Source organism: Dendrobium catenatum, unplaced genomic scaffold, assembly GCF_001605985.2.
Source record: "Dendrobium catenatum unplaced genomic scaffold, ASM160598v2 fragScaff_scaffold_1189, whole genome shotgun sequence".
Classification (NCBI taxonomy): domain Eukaryota; kingdom Viridiplantae; phylum Streptophyta; class Magnoliopsida; order Asparagales; family Orchidaceae; genus Dendrobium; species Dendrobium catenatum.
In genome coordinates, this window is record NW_021319651.1 from 626,703 (window position 1) to 642,377 (window position 15,675).

The window sequence follows — 15,675 nt, forward strand, 5'->3', positions numbered from 1 at the left end:
TATAATAAATAATCTTCTTTAAAAAATATTCAAATTAACTTTTAGGTCACTCACGATATATTATAGGTCACTCACGATCATTATTCTCTTCTTAGGGGGGGGTGTCAAAATTGGGGTAGAATAACAACCTGGGATCGAGCACAACCTGAATAACTTCGAGTTCAATATGATTAAATCAATTTTAGTTAATTTTTAATAATTAATTTATTAACTATAAAAATTTATAATATTTGAAAAAAAATAATAAATATAACCCACATATAAAAAAAATAACGAAACAAATATGCTAAACATATCACTTTTGGAAACAAAATGTGTTTCGCCATGTCAACCCGAATTCTGACCATTTATTAAACATTTGTCAATAATTAATCGAGTTTTCAATGTCAAATTCAAGAAGCGATTGGCTGATTTTGGATCATTATTGGACACCCCAAATATCAACCGTCGCGTGACTTTATCATTCTAGTGATCCCCAAAACACTCATTAAATGAACAAATAGGAATATTTTTAAGATATCAAATTGTATTTTTGTGACTATCAAAATAGAAATAAAATAAATAAAAAATAAAAAAGTGCGCGTTCTTAAAGTGCCCTCTTAGTTATAATGGTTATGTTATCATTAAATAACTATAACTATAATAAAAAAAAAGGCAAACGGGTGAAAAAAGATATTTCACATTGAGCAATTATGATTAAGAAATAAAAACGTATTGAAGCGTCAAATTGAATAAAAACGCTTTAGTCCAAGCTATTTATTTCCTAAACCCTAAAACTGTTTTGTCGAGCTTATTTATTTTCTGGCCAATTTCCATTCGCCTACTTCCGCCTTTCGAAGAACCGACTCGTTCAGGCTTTTATCCACGAGATTAGTTTTTTACGAGGTATCGCAATCTCCGTCCTCTCGGTTTTTGATATGCCTTGTACATTTCTGTTCTTCAATCTGCCATTTTTATTAGCAGATTTTTCTCTAGGCTTTTCGTAAGGGGCTAGATTTTTTGGCCTTTTTATGAAGCTTTCCGACCTTCGAGGCTCATGGCGTTGTAATTTCAATCATTTTGACGAATTTTGGTTTTCCATTATGGGAGGGATGTCTTCTTTAGGACTCGGTTTACTTGCTTTGAAGATGCGCCTTTATGAGAATTTTTTTCAGTCGTGACCTGGATTTTGATAGATCTATTTTTTGTATGCCTTGCTCCCTTCATTTTGAAATGGATTTTAGGTCTTCCGTTCCCTTTGTTATTGCTCTGTATGTAGGTCTTCTTCATAACTTCGTTTACTGTAGTGAACGAGAGGCTAAAGTATGAGATTTGGCGATGGCTGATGCTACTATGCACTACTAGCCAATGCTAGCTACATTGTGTCGGCAAAGAGTGCAACCAGTCTTGGGAACCTGAGCTTAAGTGCCCTTTTTGCGATTGTGGATTGTGAAAGAAATAGCCGGAAGGGAGGCGGGACTGAATCTGAAGATGCAGGATCGGGGAATGAGAGTGCATACACAAGCATCCAGAGAAAAATAAGGGAGGCCCCGGGAAAAAAAAAAAAAAAAGGGGGGGATGGGTGGGGGGGGGAAAAACCCCCCAGGTTTTTTAAAACTTTGGGCCAAAAAAAAGGGGGGGTTCATCATGTTTCTCCATCAATGGGTTCGCACATTCTAGAAGATGTTTGAAACAATTCAATATGTTGGAAGTCGAACGAATTGAAGAATTGGTGAGTTTTCATTTTCTTTTTTGCTTTTCTTTCACACTTTTATAATAATATTATATTCCTTTACAATTTTTTTTTCTTATTGTTTCAGAAGCTGCGATATATGAATGTTGAAATTGAATTAACTTAAGAATCTTGGATGACTGGAACAATGAGTTCATTTGAAGAATAAATATATTCAGGAAAAAGTACAAGAAGATGTATTGATGACAAATCAATGAGATGAAATTAATGGAAGGCAGCAACTAATAAATTGCCAGAAAGCAGGACATTGTGCTATTATGGAAAGCTTCAGCTTCTTTACATAATCAACAATGAATCGCCTTCATATTAAGTTGGTTGGGATAACACAAACAATGATCAATCAGTATTTGAAAGATCAGCAGAATCTTGAGGAGAAGATAGCAGCCATTTTGAAAATTGAAACATGAGAGGGCTCCAGAGTTGTTGTCTGAAGAAGGAAGCTAAGTTCAACATTTAGAACAGTCAACTTCGAGAGTCATAGAAGAATTTAAGAAGTCTATTGCCTTTAAGATGATTGTCCAGGATGAGGTTTTTCAAAACGCTCGTGATCATATATATGATGTAAGGTCAAGCTTTGGAAGCTGTGAGAGTTATGGAGAAAAAGGCTTTATCAGAGGTTTTTCTGAAAAGGTGTCCGTCTAGTACAGCCGCAAGGACTGGAGTTGAAGATTGAGGGGCTGACCACCTGTCAAGCTTTCTCGTGATTCTTCTTTAGATTCAAAGGATGATGAGAGATAGAAAAGTGAGTTACCTTAAACCTTTGCCTCGTGAGGTATGATTGATGTTTAGCATTATACAGTTGCATTTCTCTGTTTGTTGTTATATCACTTTATATGTTCTGTGATTATTACTTTTATTTGATGCTTGATGTTTTTATATGTTGTATATGATATGTTTGGTTATATATCAAAAAGTTGTGATGTTCTTTTCTTTTCTTCCTTATATACATATAAATTTAAATTTATTAGATATAATTTTAGTGGGCCTCACTTTGACTTTAGCCAATTGAGAAATATTCTCCCAGGATATTGACATATCAGAGGTTGTTAGTTAAAATTTTTATTGCATGAAGTTAACCTATATGGAAGAGGGTCAGATCAAATCCCTCTATAATTGATCTTCCAATGATTGAGATAATAAGATAATCTATTATTGTTTGACATTATCCGAAATTGTTATGTCCACAGTATTGTTGCGATGACATAACATATATGAAAGAGCGTCAGATCAAATCCCCCTGAGCTGAGATTAATCTTCCAAATGATTGATACACAATAAAGATTATATATTCTCAAATCAAGGATTTATGATTGCATTACATCCTTTAAAGATGTTTGGCCTAATATAAGGTTGTATGTCCTAGCGTTACTTTGGATGACATTAACCTATATGAAAGATTTTGGGATCAAATCTCCGTAGGATTGATCATCTAGTGATTGAGACACAATACAGATTGTGTATTTGTCAAATCATGGATAAAGGCATATTTATTCATTTGTTAATTGCATTTTTGATCCTCTTTAAATAACGGCAGATAATATTTAGAATAGAATGAACAACATATTATTGATTATTATGTAAGACAATACAATAATCCCTTAGTATGATTTAGGGAATTTAGAGTTACACTATTTGCTCAACCATAATGGATAATTACGGAGACTACACAATAAATTATGAGAAATACATGATATAAGATAATCAATACTATCAACAACTATTGCATAATACTTATGAAACTTAAATACATTTGGATATCGAGCTACGCCATATTTAACATAGACGACGATACAGATGACACAAGACGATAGTATTATAACAAAAAAATACCAAATTTGGTAATAATTTATTAGGGTGTTCCTTCTGAATGGATATAGAAGTTGAGTTCTTCCACGAGAGAAAGCCATCTAAGGGGTAATTCTTCGTTTTAAAGATCAAAACCATCGATGCTCAGGGTAATGATGGGCGCTGGTTGAACCTGCTTTAAGATAAACAGGATTGCGCCACTTGTTGGTTATCCTCCGCACCATACTGAATCACATTATGTGGTTAAAAATTTTAGCTTGAGATGTGAATGGAAGATGACCAGTTCCAAAGATTTGATTGGAGTGGGGGTCTTCTAAAGATAACATTATAACATGACTTTAATTTTCAACACAAATAAATTTGGATTTGTCTGAGTAGCTTGTGTGAAAATACTCGAGTTACATAATAGAGACCTAAATTTCCTTCTACTCTGTACGGGTTAATTATCAAATTAGTTGTCCTGCAACGGGTTTGAAGTTTTCACTACTTGAGACACATGATAAAGATATAGATAAAAATAAGACATCCATGGAGCTCTCATTGTCCACCAAAATTTCTTTTTATGCTAATAACGGGTTACTATTCCCGCATTAATTTCATTGAGTGGATCTTTGATGAAGCTTTTTTACTTCAACTTAAATTAGAATCATAAAAATAATAAAATTGATCGATACGGGACTTTCTTTGGTGTGGCTTTTTCATCTAACAATCATAAGATTTATGATATCTAGCATAAGGCCCCGCCTGCAATGGTTTTTAATTTCACAATCATTTGATGATTATTCAATAGTTATTCTTTGTTATTATTGATTTTGTTCCCAATGGGACTGCCTCCTCTTGAGAGTGTGGATTTTGAATAAACTATCGAATGTAGCCAATTTTAGATAAGTCTCTCAAGTTTCATTTTTTTAGCATCTTACCAGCGTCAGTGTGTCTCACGACTACGGTGCAAAATAGACGGTACTTAATCATGATTTCCTGTATTCGTCTTAAAGAATTATGTATTTAATAATTTTTTGATCGCGAATGACCATCAATACATTGACTAGAGATGCGTGGTGCTATTATACTCCTCTTTGCTTAATGCTCGTGTCATGTTCAACGGCGGGTTCTAGGAGGCATGTTTATTTCTTTTTTATCTCTTTCTCTGTGAAAATGAGTTTATCCATCCATTAGGTGCACTTTTACGCTTTTCATTTATTTGCTTAAAAATGCTTTTCTTATGAACGTTTTCATGACTTTCATCTGCGGAGATTTGTGGACTCTACATGATGGATAAGGTAGTTGAAGATGAATTTCACAGCTCAACGCTAGTGTCTTCTAAGTGGCTGAAGATGAATTTCAAAATGAGCTTTATTGAGTGAGTTACATTAATGATTTTATTTTACACGAACTCACATTCACTTTCAATAGTTGATACTTTATAGATCATACTTTTGCTATGAAGGTTGTAAGTGAGTCAAGTTGGCTCAAATTAACCTCATTAACAGAACTCATGAGGCGAGCTTATCAAAAATGAGTCGGCCCTATACTGAGCTTGACTTTAGGCTCGTAAGCTTGTCGAGTTTTGCTCGTTTAATTAAAATATATTTTAAAATTTAATTTCAAAATAATATAATAAAAACACATCTAAATATTTTTTTAATAATTTCTCAAAGCCAAGCTGGACCTTTTCAAATTAAGCTCACGCTTATAAATTTTTAATGAGCCAAATTGAGCTAAATATGAGCCAAACTCGGCTCTTTAAAAGAATTGAATAAATAACTTATTTAAATTATTCGCATTTTGTTTCTATATTTGTTATTACAAGTCTACTTCAAAATGCAATTGATATAATGGAATATTTGTAGTCATTATTTTAAACTATTTTGACCACTACTTCCAGAAGTTCTGAATATAGGATTTCAATATCCCTGAGGATTATTTCAAGGTCAACAAACCCCCCCCCCCCCCCCCCACCCCTCCCCCCCCCCCCCCCCCCCCCCCTCCCCCCCCCCCCCCTAGGAAAATGGTTTTTGGTGAGCTTTTTTCCCCACCAATTGCACCCTATTTAAGCAAGATTAATGCAAATGGAATATGAGGAGGCTTGCAAGAGGCTTGGTGCTCACGCTATATAAGAGGAGGAGAGATCTTAGTGTGACCGGTATGCGAAGTCGGAACAGGGTAGCAAATTTGCGCTACATGGCAAGCTTAGCAAATAAAGCACCAAAGAGGAAGTCATGAAAATATATGTAGAAGGAATATGGGTTGGTAATCAATCAAAATCAATTAACATTGAAGGAACTGAAAAATTGGTTGTAAAGAAAAAGAGGAGAGTGAAAGAGAGAAATTAGGGAGAGGTGAGATTGTGCTAAAAGAAATTGGACCATTTAGAAAAATGTTTATTAACATTTTGTAATTGATTCTTCAAAATTTATCGTAAATATGAAAAATGTGTAGTATATTATTGAATATGAGGGGAAGGGGGTTAATTAATAAGTAAAGGTCAGTTAGTTAATGGTCCCAAATTTTAGGTTGTTTTTTCTTAGTCATTTCTTTAGGGTTTATTTAGCTTGTATTGCATTGATAATAGCCTATTTTGACTATAAATAAATGTAATAGGCTGTATTACAGTCAGGCCAAAAAATAATAAAATTTTATTTCATTTTTTTTCTTTCTATCTCACCCTCTATTTGAAAAAGCCAAAAAAATAGTTTCTCTTCCTCCATCAGAGATCCTAACATATGGCCATCAAAGTTGGGAGAGTGGAGGAAGTTTTTAGCTCAAGAAATCAAATTCAGCTAGTTGTTTGGATCTGCGGACAAAAGCTCGCAAGAAAGGGTTGCGGTTCGTTGGTTTAAGCGAAAGCGATTTTAGCAAGTTGCATCCAGGTTAGGTCATCCATGATTGTGGGGCTGCAGGCGCATTGAGTAGGCCTGAGCAAGCTATCACACAAGGCGTGGCCTCACAGGGAGGCTGCGAAAGCTTTGCAAGGGTCGTCGGGGCGAGCTTGCGTGGACGGCCGTGCAAGCTTGGTGTGAAACGAGACGGACGTGGGGTAGCATGGTTTGAGCTCACAAGTTGGTCCGCGGGATGAAGCAGGTGGAGGTCGTTGTCTAGGAGTGTGTCGAAGGCGAGGATTTGGCATCACCAGACCTCGCATAAGGAGTGAAGGGTGGAAGGGCTAGCACGGGTAGAATCACAAAGTGGGTGCGGTTTGCCCAGGTGGAGTTTGGACACCACAGGTGGAGTCAATCCACATGCACCAACCTTGGGGACGGGAGTGATGGTGGCAATTCCATAATCAAGAAATTGGAAGCAATAATCACATAAAGAGAGGGCGCAAATTCTTTTTTTAGTGTTATGCTCGTGTTTCTCTAGTCAAGACACAAACCAGTGAGCAGAATTTTTTGATTATTTTCGAATGAAATTTTCTTGTGAATTAGAGCAGATGTGCTTGTTGGGGCACAGATTCAAGTTTTAGTTTCTTTGATCATGTTTGATGCAAAAGTTTGAAATCAGAAGTTCAAGGGGAAGCCTAGAACGATTGTCAGGGCCTATGGCAGCATCAAGATAAAAGTTTATTAGTTCATTCAAGGGATCTTGCCGATGCAATTTCAGAGGAAAATCTTGCGCAGTCACTGACAAGTTGGGCTTGAGAAATTGCAAATAGAAGGTAGCACAATTATTCATCTTTTCTCTCTAGTTGACGAAATGTTTGAGGGAGATTGCTGAAGAAGGCTCGACATTTTAGAGGTATGGAGGGGAAGCTCTCCTCGAATTCCAATTTATATGAAAAGTTCTCTTTACTAAGGCCTATTTTTAAAGAAACAATTATACACCTCCAAATGAAGAAACAAAGGAACTCATAAAGCATTTGGATTTTTTAATAAATTGATTCATTGACCTTAAAAAATGTTGATGTTGTGACAATGACGAAAGGAAGATTACAGGAATCATACTCCTCAACTTCCTACGAAGACATGAGAACATAGTTGAAACTATGTTGTATGGGGAGCAACATGCAATGACATAGGTAAAATGCCCTTAATGTAAAGGATGTTCATAGAAAACCTAAAAGAAAGAGATAATATTGGCGGCATTCTGATCACAACAGGGAAGATCATAATTTTCAGGAGGAATAAGTCCAACAGAAATGATCCTTTTCCACCAAGGAAGGGCACTTTAAGAAAAAATTGTCCTAATTGTTGAAACTAACAAGGAGCTCGACCTCAATTCAGTGCCAGTTTGAAGCCGTGTTAACAGCAGAATTAGAAACGGCTTGGACTGAATCAAATGTTTTGTAAAAATCTGGGGCCAAGTTGGAGATTTTTTGGGTAAATTGTCCAGATTTTAAGTGTTTCTTATGTCTTTTTCTCAGGTTTTCCAATCTAATTTTTTATTTTTTTAAATAAATAAAAATTTTAAAATATTCAAATTAACTTTTAGGTATTTTAATAATTTTTAAAAATAATTATCTCTAATAGTTGTCATCATCATTATTATGAGCCACTCACGGTCATTATTCCCTCCCAGGGGTGTCAAAATTGATTGACGGGTCGAGTTTTGGTCCGACTGGTGACTAGAATCTAGTCAACTTAAATCCATCCCGTTTAATAAATGAGTAAAAAATAACAACCTGATCGAGCCCACTAGCAACCTGAATAACCCGAGTTCAATCTGTTAATCCAATTTAGTTAAATTTTTTTAATAACTTATTAAATATAAAAGTTATGATATTTGATAAAAAAAATAATAAATGTATAACCACATATAAAAAAATTAAGGAACAAATATGTTAAATAGATCACTTTTGGAAACAAAATATGTTCGCGTGTCAACTCAAATTATGACCCATTTATTAAACATGTCAATAATAACTCGAGTTTTTCGGGTCAAATTCAAACAGGTTGGCTGAATGGATCATTATTGACACCCCAGATATCAAAGTGATCCCCAAATCAACTCATAAATAAACAAAATAGGATATTTTTAAGATATCAAATTTATTTTAGTGTCTATCAAAATATAAATAAACTTAAAAAATAAAAAATAAAAAAGTGCGGTCTTAAAGCGCCCTCCTTAGTTTATAATGGTTATGTTATCAGAAATAAGTAAATAACTATAACTATAATAAAAAAAGGGCAAACGGTGAAAGAAAGATATTTCACATTTGAGCAATTATGATTAGAAATAAAAACGTATTGAAGCGTCAAATTGAATAAAAACGTTTAGTCCAGCTATTTATTTCCTAAACCCTAAAAACGTTTTGTCGAGCTATTTATTTTCTGACAATTTCCATTCGCCTACTTTCGCCTTTCGAAGAACCGACTCGTTCAGGCTTTTATCCACGAGATAGTTTTACGCGGTAATCGCATCTCCGTCCTCTCGGTTTTGATTGCTTGTACATTTCTGTTCTCAATCTGCCATTTTTATTAGAGATTACTCTAGGTTTTCGTAAGGGGCTAGGATTTTTTGGCCTTTTATGAAGCTTTTCCGACCTTCGAGGTCATGGCGTTGTAATTTCAATCATTTTGATCGAATTTTGGTTTTCCATATGGGAGGGATGTCTTCTTCGCTTCTCGCTTAGGGTTGTTTCGAATCTCTTTAGATAATACTCTCTCTTGGGCTTCTTCCTTTTAGGAAGTGCTTTTTTAGACTCGGTTTCTTGCTTTGGAGATGCGCCCTTTATGAGAATTTTTTTCAGTCGTGACCTGTATTTTGATTAGATCTATTTTTTGTATGCCTTGCTTCCTTCTATTTGAAATGAATTTTTAGGTCTTCCGTTCCTTTGTTATGCTCTGTTATGTTAGGTTCTTCTCATAACTTCGTTACTGTAGTTGAACGAGAGGCTAAAGTTGAGATTGGGCGATGGCTGATGCTACTATGACTACTAGCCACATGTGCTACATGTGTCGGCAAAGAGTGAACCCAGTCTTGGAACCTGAGCTTAAGTGCCTTTTTTGCGATTGTGGATTTGTGAAAGAAATAGCCGGAAGGGAGGCGACTGAATCTGAAGATGCAGGATCGGGGAATGAGAGTGATACACAAGCATCCAAGAAGAAAAGAGCGAAAAAGATGTTGACAGTTACTGGCAAAGGTCATCATGTTTCTCCATCAAAGTCGCACATTCTAGAAGATGTTTTGAAACATCAATATGTTGGAAGTCGACGAATTGAAGAATTGGTGAGTTTTCATTTTCTTTTTTGCTTTTCTTTTCACACTTTTATAATAATATATATTCTTTACCATTTTTTTCTTATTGTTTCAGAAGCTGCGATATATGAATGTTGAAATTGAATTAACTAAGATCTTGGATGACTGGAACAATGAGTTTATGAAGATTAAATATATTCAGGAAAAGTACAAGAAGATGTATGATGACAAAATCAATGAGATGAAATTAATGGAGGAGCAACTAATAGAATGCAGAGCAGAATTGGCTATTATGAAAGCTTCAGCTTCTTTACATAATCAACAAATGAATCGCCTTCATATTAAGTTGGTGGATACACAAACAATGATCAATCAGTATGTGAAAGATCAGCAGATTCTTGAGGAGAAGATAGCAGCCATTGAAAATGAAAATGAGAGGCTCCAGAGTTTGTTGTCTGAGAAGGAAGCTAAGTTCAAATTAGAACAGTCACCTTCGAGAGTCATAGAAGAATTTAAGAAGTCTATTGCCTTTAAGATAATTGTCCAGGATGAGGTTCAAAAAGCTCGTGATCATATATATGATGTAGAGGTCAAGGCTTTGGAGCTAGAGAGTATGGAGAAAGGCTTTATCAGAGGTTTTCTGAAAGGTGTCCGTCTAGTACAGCGCAAGACTGGAGTTGAAGTTGAGGGGTTGACACCTAGTCAAGCTTCTCGTGATTCTTCTTCAGATTCAGATGATGATGAGATAGAAAGTGAGTTACCTTAAACCTTTGCCCTCGATGAGGATGATGATGTTTAGATTATACAGTGATTCTCTGTTGTTGGTTATATCACTTTATATGTTTCTGTGATTATTACTTTTATTTGATACTGATGTTTTTATATGTTGTATATGATATGTTTGGTTATATATCAAAAAGTTGTTGATGTTCTTTTCTTTTCTTCCTTATATACATATAAATTTAAATTATTATGATGAGAAATATTTTAGTGGGCTCACTTTGACTTGAGCAAATGTGAGAAATATTCTCCCAGGATATTTGACATATCAGAAGTTGTTAGTCAAAATTTTTATTTGATGAAGTTAACCTATATGAAAGAGGTCAGATCAAATCCCTCTATAATTGATCTTCCAGTAATTGAGATATAAGATATTATCCTATTATGTTTGACATATCCGAAATTGTATGTCACAGTATTGTTGGATGACATTAACATATATGAAAGAGGTCAGATCAAATCCCCCTGAGATTAATCTTCCAATGATTGATACACAATAAAGATTATATATTTCTCAAATCAAGGATTTTATGATTTGATTAACATCCTTTAAAGATGTTTGGCCTATATAAGGTTGTATGTCCTAGCGTTACTTGATGACATTAACCTATATGAAAGATTTTGGATCAAATCTCCTTAGGATTGATCATCTAGTGATTGAGACACAATACAGATTGTATATTTGTCAAATCATGGATAAAGATATTAGATTCATTGTTAATTGTCATTTTTTATCCTTTTTAAATAAGGAGATAATATTAGAATAGAATGAACAACATATTATTGTATTATGTAAGACAATACAATAATCCCTTAGTATGATTTAGGAATTTTAGAGTTACACTATGCTCAACACATAAGGGATAAATACGGAGACTACACAATAAATTATGAGAAAATACATGATATAAGATAAACAGTACTATCAACAACTATTGATAATACTTATGAACTAAATACATGGGATATTCGAGCTACACCATATTTAACATAGACGAGATACATGATGACACAAGACGAGTAGTATTATTAACAAAAATACCCAAATTGTATAATCATTTAAGGGTGTTCTTCTGATATGGATATAGAAGTGAGTTCTTCCACGAGAGAAGCCATCTAAGGGGTATCTTCGTTTTAAAGATCAAAACCATCGATGCTCAGGGTAATTGATGGGCGTGGTAAGTGGTTGAACCTGCTTAAGATAACAGGATTGCGCCACTTGTTGGTCTCCTCGCACCATACTGATCACATTATGGGTTAAAAATTTTAGTTTGAGATGTGGAATGGAGATGACAGTTCCAAAGATTGATTGGAGGGGTCTTCTAAAGATAACATTATAACATGACTCTAATTTCAACACAATAAATTGGATTGTCTGAGTAGCTTGTTGTGAAAATTCTCTGAGTACAAATAGGAGACTAAATTTTCCTTCTACTCGTACGGGTTAATTATCAAAATAGTTGTCCTGCAACGGGTTGAAGGTTTTCACTAGTGAGACACATATTGAGAAAAGTATAGATAAAATAAGACATCCATGGAGCTCTCATTGTCCACCAAAATTCTTTTGATGCTATAATACGGGTTACCTATCCCCGCATTAATTATGAGTGGATCTTGATGAGAGCTTTTACTTCAACTTAAATTAGAATCATAAAAAATAATAAAATGATCGATACGGGACTTCTTTGGTGTTGGCTTTTCATCTACAATCAATAAGATATGATTAGGCAATAAGGCCCCGCCTGCAATGGTTTTAATTTCACAAATCATTTGATGATTATTCAATAGTTATCTTTGTTATTATTGATTTTATTCCCAATGGGACTTGCCTCCTCTTGAGCAGGTGGATTTTGAATAAACTATCGAATGTAGCCATGTTAGATAAGTCTCTCAAGTTCATTTTTTAGCATCTTACATGCGTCAGTGGTGTGCTCACGACTACGGTGAAAATGACGGTATTAATCATGATTTCCTGTATTCGTCTTAAAAGAATTATGTTATTTAATAATTTTTTGATCGCGAATGACCATCAATACATTGACTAGAGATGCGTTGAGTGCTATATACTCCTCTTGTTAATGCTCGTGTCATGTCAACGGGGGTCTAGGAGGCATGTTATTCTTTCTTTATCTCTTTCTCTGTGAAAATGAGTTATCCATCCATAGTGCACTTTTACGCTTTTCATTTATTTGCTTAAAATGCTTTCTTTGAACGTTTATGACTTCATCTGCGGAGATTTGTGACTCTACATGATGGATAAGGTAGTTGAAGATGAATTTCACAGCTCAACGCTAGTGTCTCCAAGTGGCTGAAGATGAATTTCAAAATTGAGCTTTATTGAAGTGAGTTACATTAATGATTTTATTTTACACGAACTCACTCACTTCAATAGTTGATACTTTTAGATTCATACTTTTGTATGAAGGTGTAAGTGAGTCAAGTTGGCTCAAATTAATCTCATTAACGAACTCATGAGGCGAGCTTATCAAGAAATGAGTTCAGCCTATACTTGAAATTGACTTAGCTCATAAGCTTGTCGAGTTGCTCGTTTTTAATTAAAATATATTTTGAAATTAATTTCAAAATAATATAATAAAATATATCTAAATATTTTTAATAATTTCTCAAGTCAAGCTCGACCTTTTCAAATAAGCTCACGCTTATAAATTTTTTAATGAGCCAAATTTGAGCTAAATAAATGAGCTCAAACTCGGCTCTTAAAAAGAATTGAATAATACTTATTAAATTATCGCATTTTGTTTCTATATTTGTTATACAAGTCTACTTCATAAATGCAATTTGATATAATGGATATTTGTAGTCATTTTTTAAACTATTTGACCACTAGCTCCAGAAGTTCTGATATAGGATTTCAATATCCCTTGAGGATTATTTCAAGGTCAACAAACCCCCCCTAGGAAAATGGTTTTTGGGAACTTTTCCCCACCAATTGCACCCTATTAAGCAAGATAAATGCAAATGGATTGAGAAGGCTTGCAAGAAGGCTTGTGCTCACGCTATAAAGAGGAGGAGAGATCTTAGGTGACCGGGCGAGTCGGTAGCAAATTTGCGCTACATGGCAAGCTAGCAAATAAGCACCAAAGAGGGAAGTCATGAAATATATATGTAGAAGGAATGGGTGGTAATCAATCAAACAATAACATTGAAGAAACTGAAAATTGGTTGTAAAGAAAAAGAGGAGAGTGAAAGAGAGAGAATTAGGGAGAGGTGAGATTGTGTAAAATGAAATTTGGACAATTTAGAAAAATGTTTATTAACAATTTGTAATTGATCTCAAAATTTATCGTAAATATAGAATAATGTAGTAGTATATATTGAATATGAGGAAGGGGGTTAATTAATAAGTAAAGGTCATGTTAGTTAATTGGTCCAAATTTTAGGTTGTTTTTCTTAGTCATTTCTTTAGGTTTATTTAGCTTGTACTGCCATTGATATAGCCTATTTTGACTATAAATAAATGTAATAGGCTGTAATACAGTCAGGCCAAAAAATAATAAAATTTAATTTCATTTTTTCTTTCTATCTAACCCTCTATTTGAAAAGCCCAAAAAGAGTTTCTCTTCCTACATCAAGATCCTAACATATGACATCAAAGTTGGGAGGTGGAGGATATTTTCTAGCTCAAGAAATGAAATCAAGCTAGTTGTTTGGATTTGCGGACAAAAGGCTTGCAAGAAGGGTTGGGTCGTTGGTTAAGCGAGCGATTAGAGCAAGCTACAGCCAGGTAGGTCATCCATGATTATGCGGGCTGCAGGCGCAGCGAGTAGGCCTGAGCAAGCTATCACACAAGGCGAGGCCTCACAGGGAGGCTGCAAAGCTTGCAAGGTCGTCGGGCGAGCTTGCGTGGACGGGCGTGCAAGGCGAACGAGATGGACTCGAGTAGCATGGGTTCAAGCTCACAGGTTGTCCGTGGGATGAAGCAGGTGGAGTTGTTGTCTAGGAGTGTGTGAAGGCGAGGTTTGGCATCACAGACCTCGCATAAAGGAGTGAAGGTCGAAGGCTAGCAGGTAGAATCACAGTGGTGCGTTTTCCAGGAGGTTGGACACCACAATTGGAGTCAAGCCACATGACCACACTTGGGGGTGGCAATTCCACAATCAAGAAATTGAAGCAGATCACATGAAGAGAAGGGCGCAATTCTGTGTATATGCTCGGGTTCCTCTAGTCAGACACAACCAGCGAGCAGAATTTTTTGATTATTTTCGATGAAATCTTGTGAATAGGAGCAGATTGGTGTTGTTGGGGCACAGATCAAGTTTTGGTTTCTTGATCATGTCGATGCAAAAGTTTGAAATCGAGAAGTTCAAGGGGGAGCTAGAACGATTTCAGCCTATGGCAGATCAAGATAAAGGCTTTATTAGTTCATCAAGGTCTTGCCGATGCAATTTTAGAGGGAAATCTTGCTGCAGTCACTGACAAGGTCTGGGCTAGGGAAATGCAACTGAAAGCACACGGTATCATCCTTTTCTCTCTTGTTGACGAAGTTTTGAGGGAGATTGCTGAAGAAGGCTCGACATTAGAGGTATGGAGGAAGCTTGAATTAATTTATATGAAAAGATCTCTTACAAATGGCCTATTTTTTAAGAAATAATTATACACGCTCCAAATGGAAGAAACAAAGGAACTCAGAAAGCATTTGGATGATTTTAATAAATTGATTCTTGACCTAAAAAATGTTGATGTGACAATTGACGAAGAAGATCAAGGAATCATACTCCTCAACTCTCTACCGAAGACATGAGAACATAGTTGAAACTATGTTGTATGGGAAGCAAACATTGGCAATGACATAGGTAAAATTTGCCTTAATGTCAAAGGATGTTCATAGAAAACCTAAAAAGAAAGAAGATAATATTGGCGGCATTCTGATCACAACAGGAAGATCATAATTCAGGAGGAATAAGTCCAACATGAAATGCTTCCTTTGCCACAAAGGAAGGGCACTTTAAGAAAAATTGTCCTAATTTGTTGAAACTACAAGGAGCTGGACTCAATTCAGGTGCCAGTTTAGCCGTAACAGCAGAATTAGAAGACGGTTGGACTGAATCAAATGTTTTGTAAAATCTGGGCCAAGTTGGAGATTTTTGGTTAATTTGTCCATATTTTAGGTTGTTTTTCTTAGTCTTTTCTTTAGGTTTCTTTAGCTTGTATTGTCATTGATATAGCCTATTTTAACTATAAATAAATGAAATAGGCTGTAA

The 15,675-nt window shown here is 35.2% G+C and overlaps 1 protein-coding gene across 2 annotated transcripts; it reads left to right on the top strand.

Annotated features, from left to right (window-relative positions):
- Nucleotides 1–8,728: 8,728 nt before the first annotated feature.
- On the top strand, nt 8,729–10,610 carry LOC110107163. Of its 2 annotated transcripts, none has more exons than XM_020837341.2 (3): nt 8,729–8,885; nt 9,358–9,703; nt 9,789–10,610. In XM_020837341.2, the coding sequence occupies exons 2-3, from the start codon at nt 9,389–9,391 to the stop codon at nt 10,437–10,439; spliced, it is 966 nt and encodes a 321-aa protein (XP_020693000.1). In that variant the 5' UTR covers nt 8,729–8,885; nt 9,358–9,388; the 3' UTR covers nt 10,440–10,610. The 2 variants fall into 2 exon arrangements, with proteins under 2 accessions (XP_020693000.1, XP_020693001.1); XM_020837342.2 differs by having other exon boundaries at nt 8,778–8,885; nt 9,331–9,703.
- Nucleotides 10,611–15,675: the final 5,065 nt, after the last annotated feature.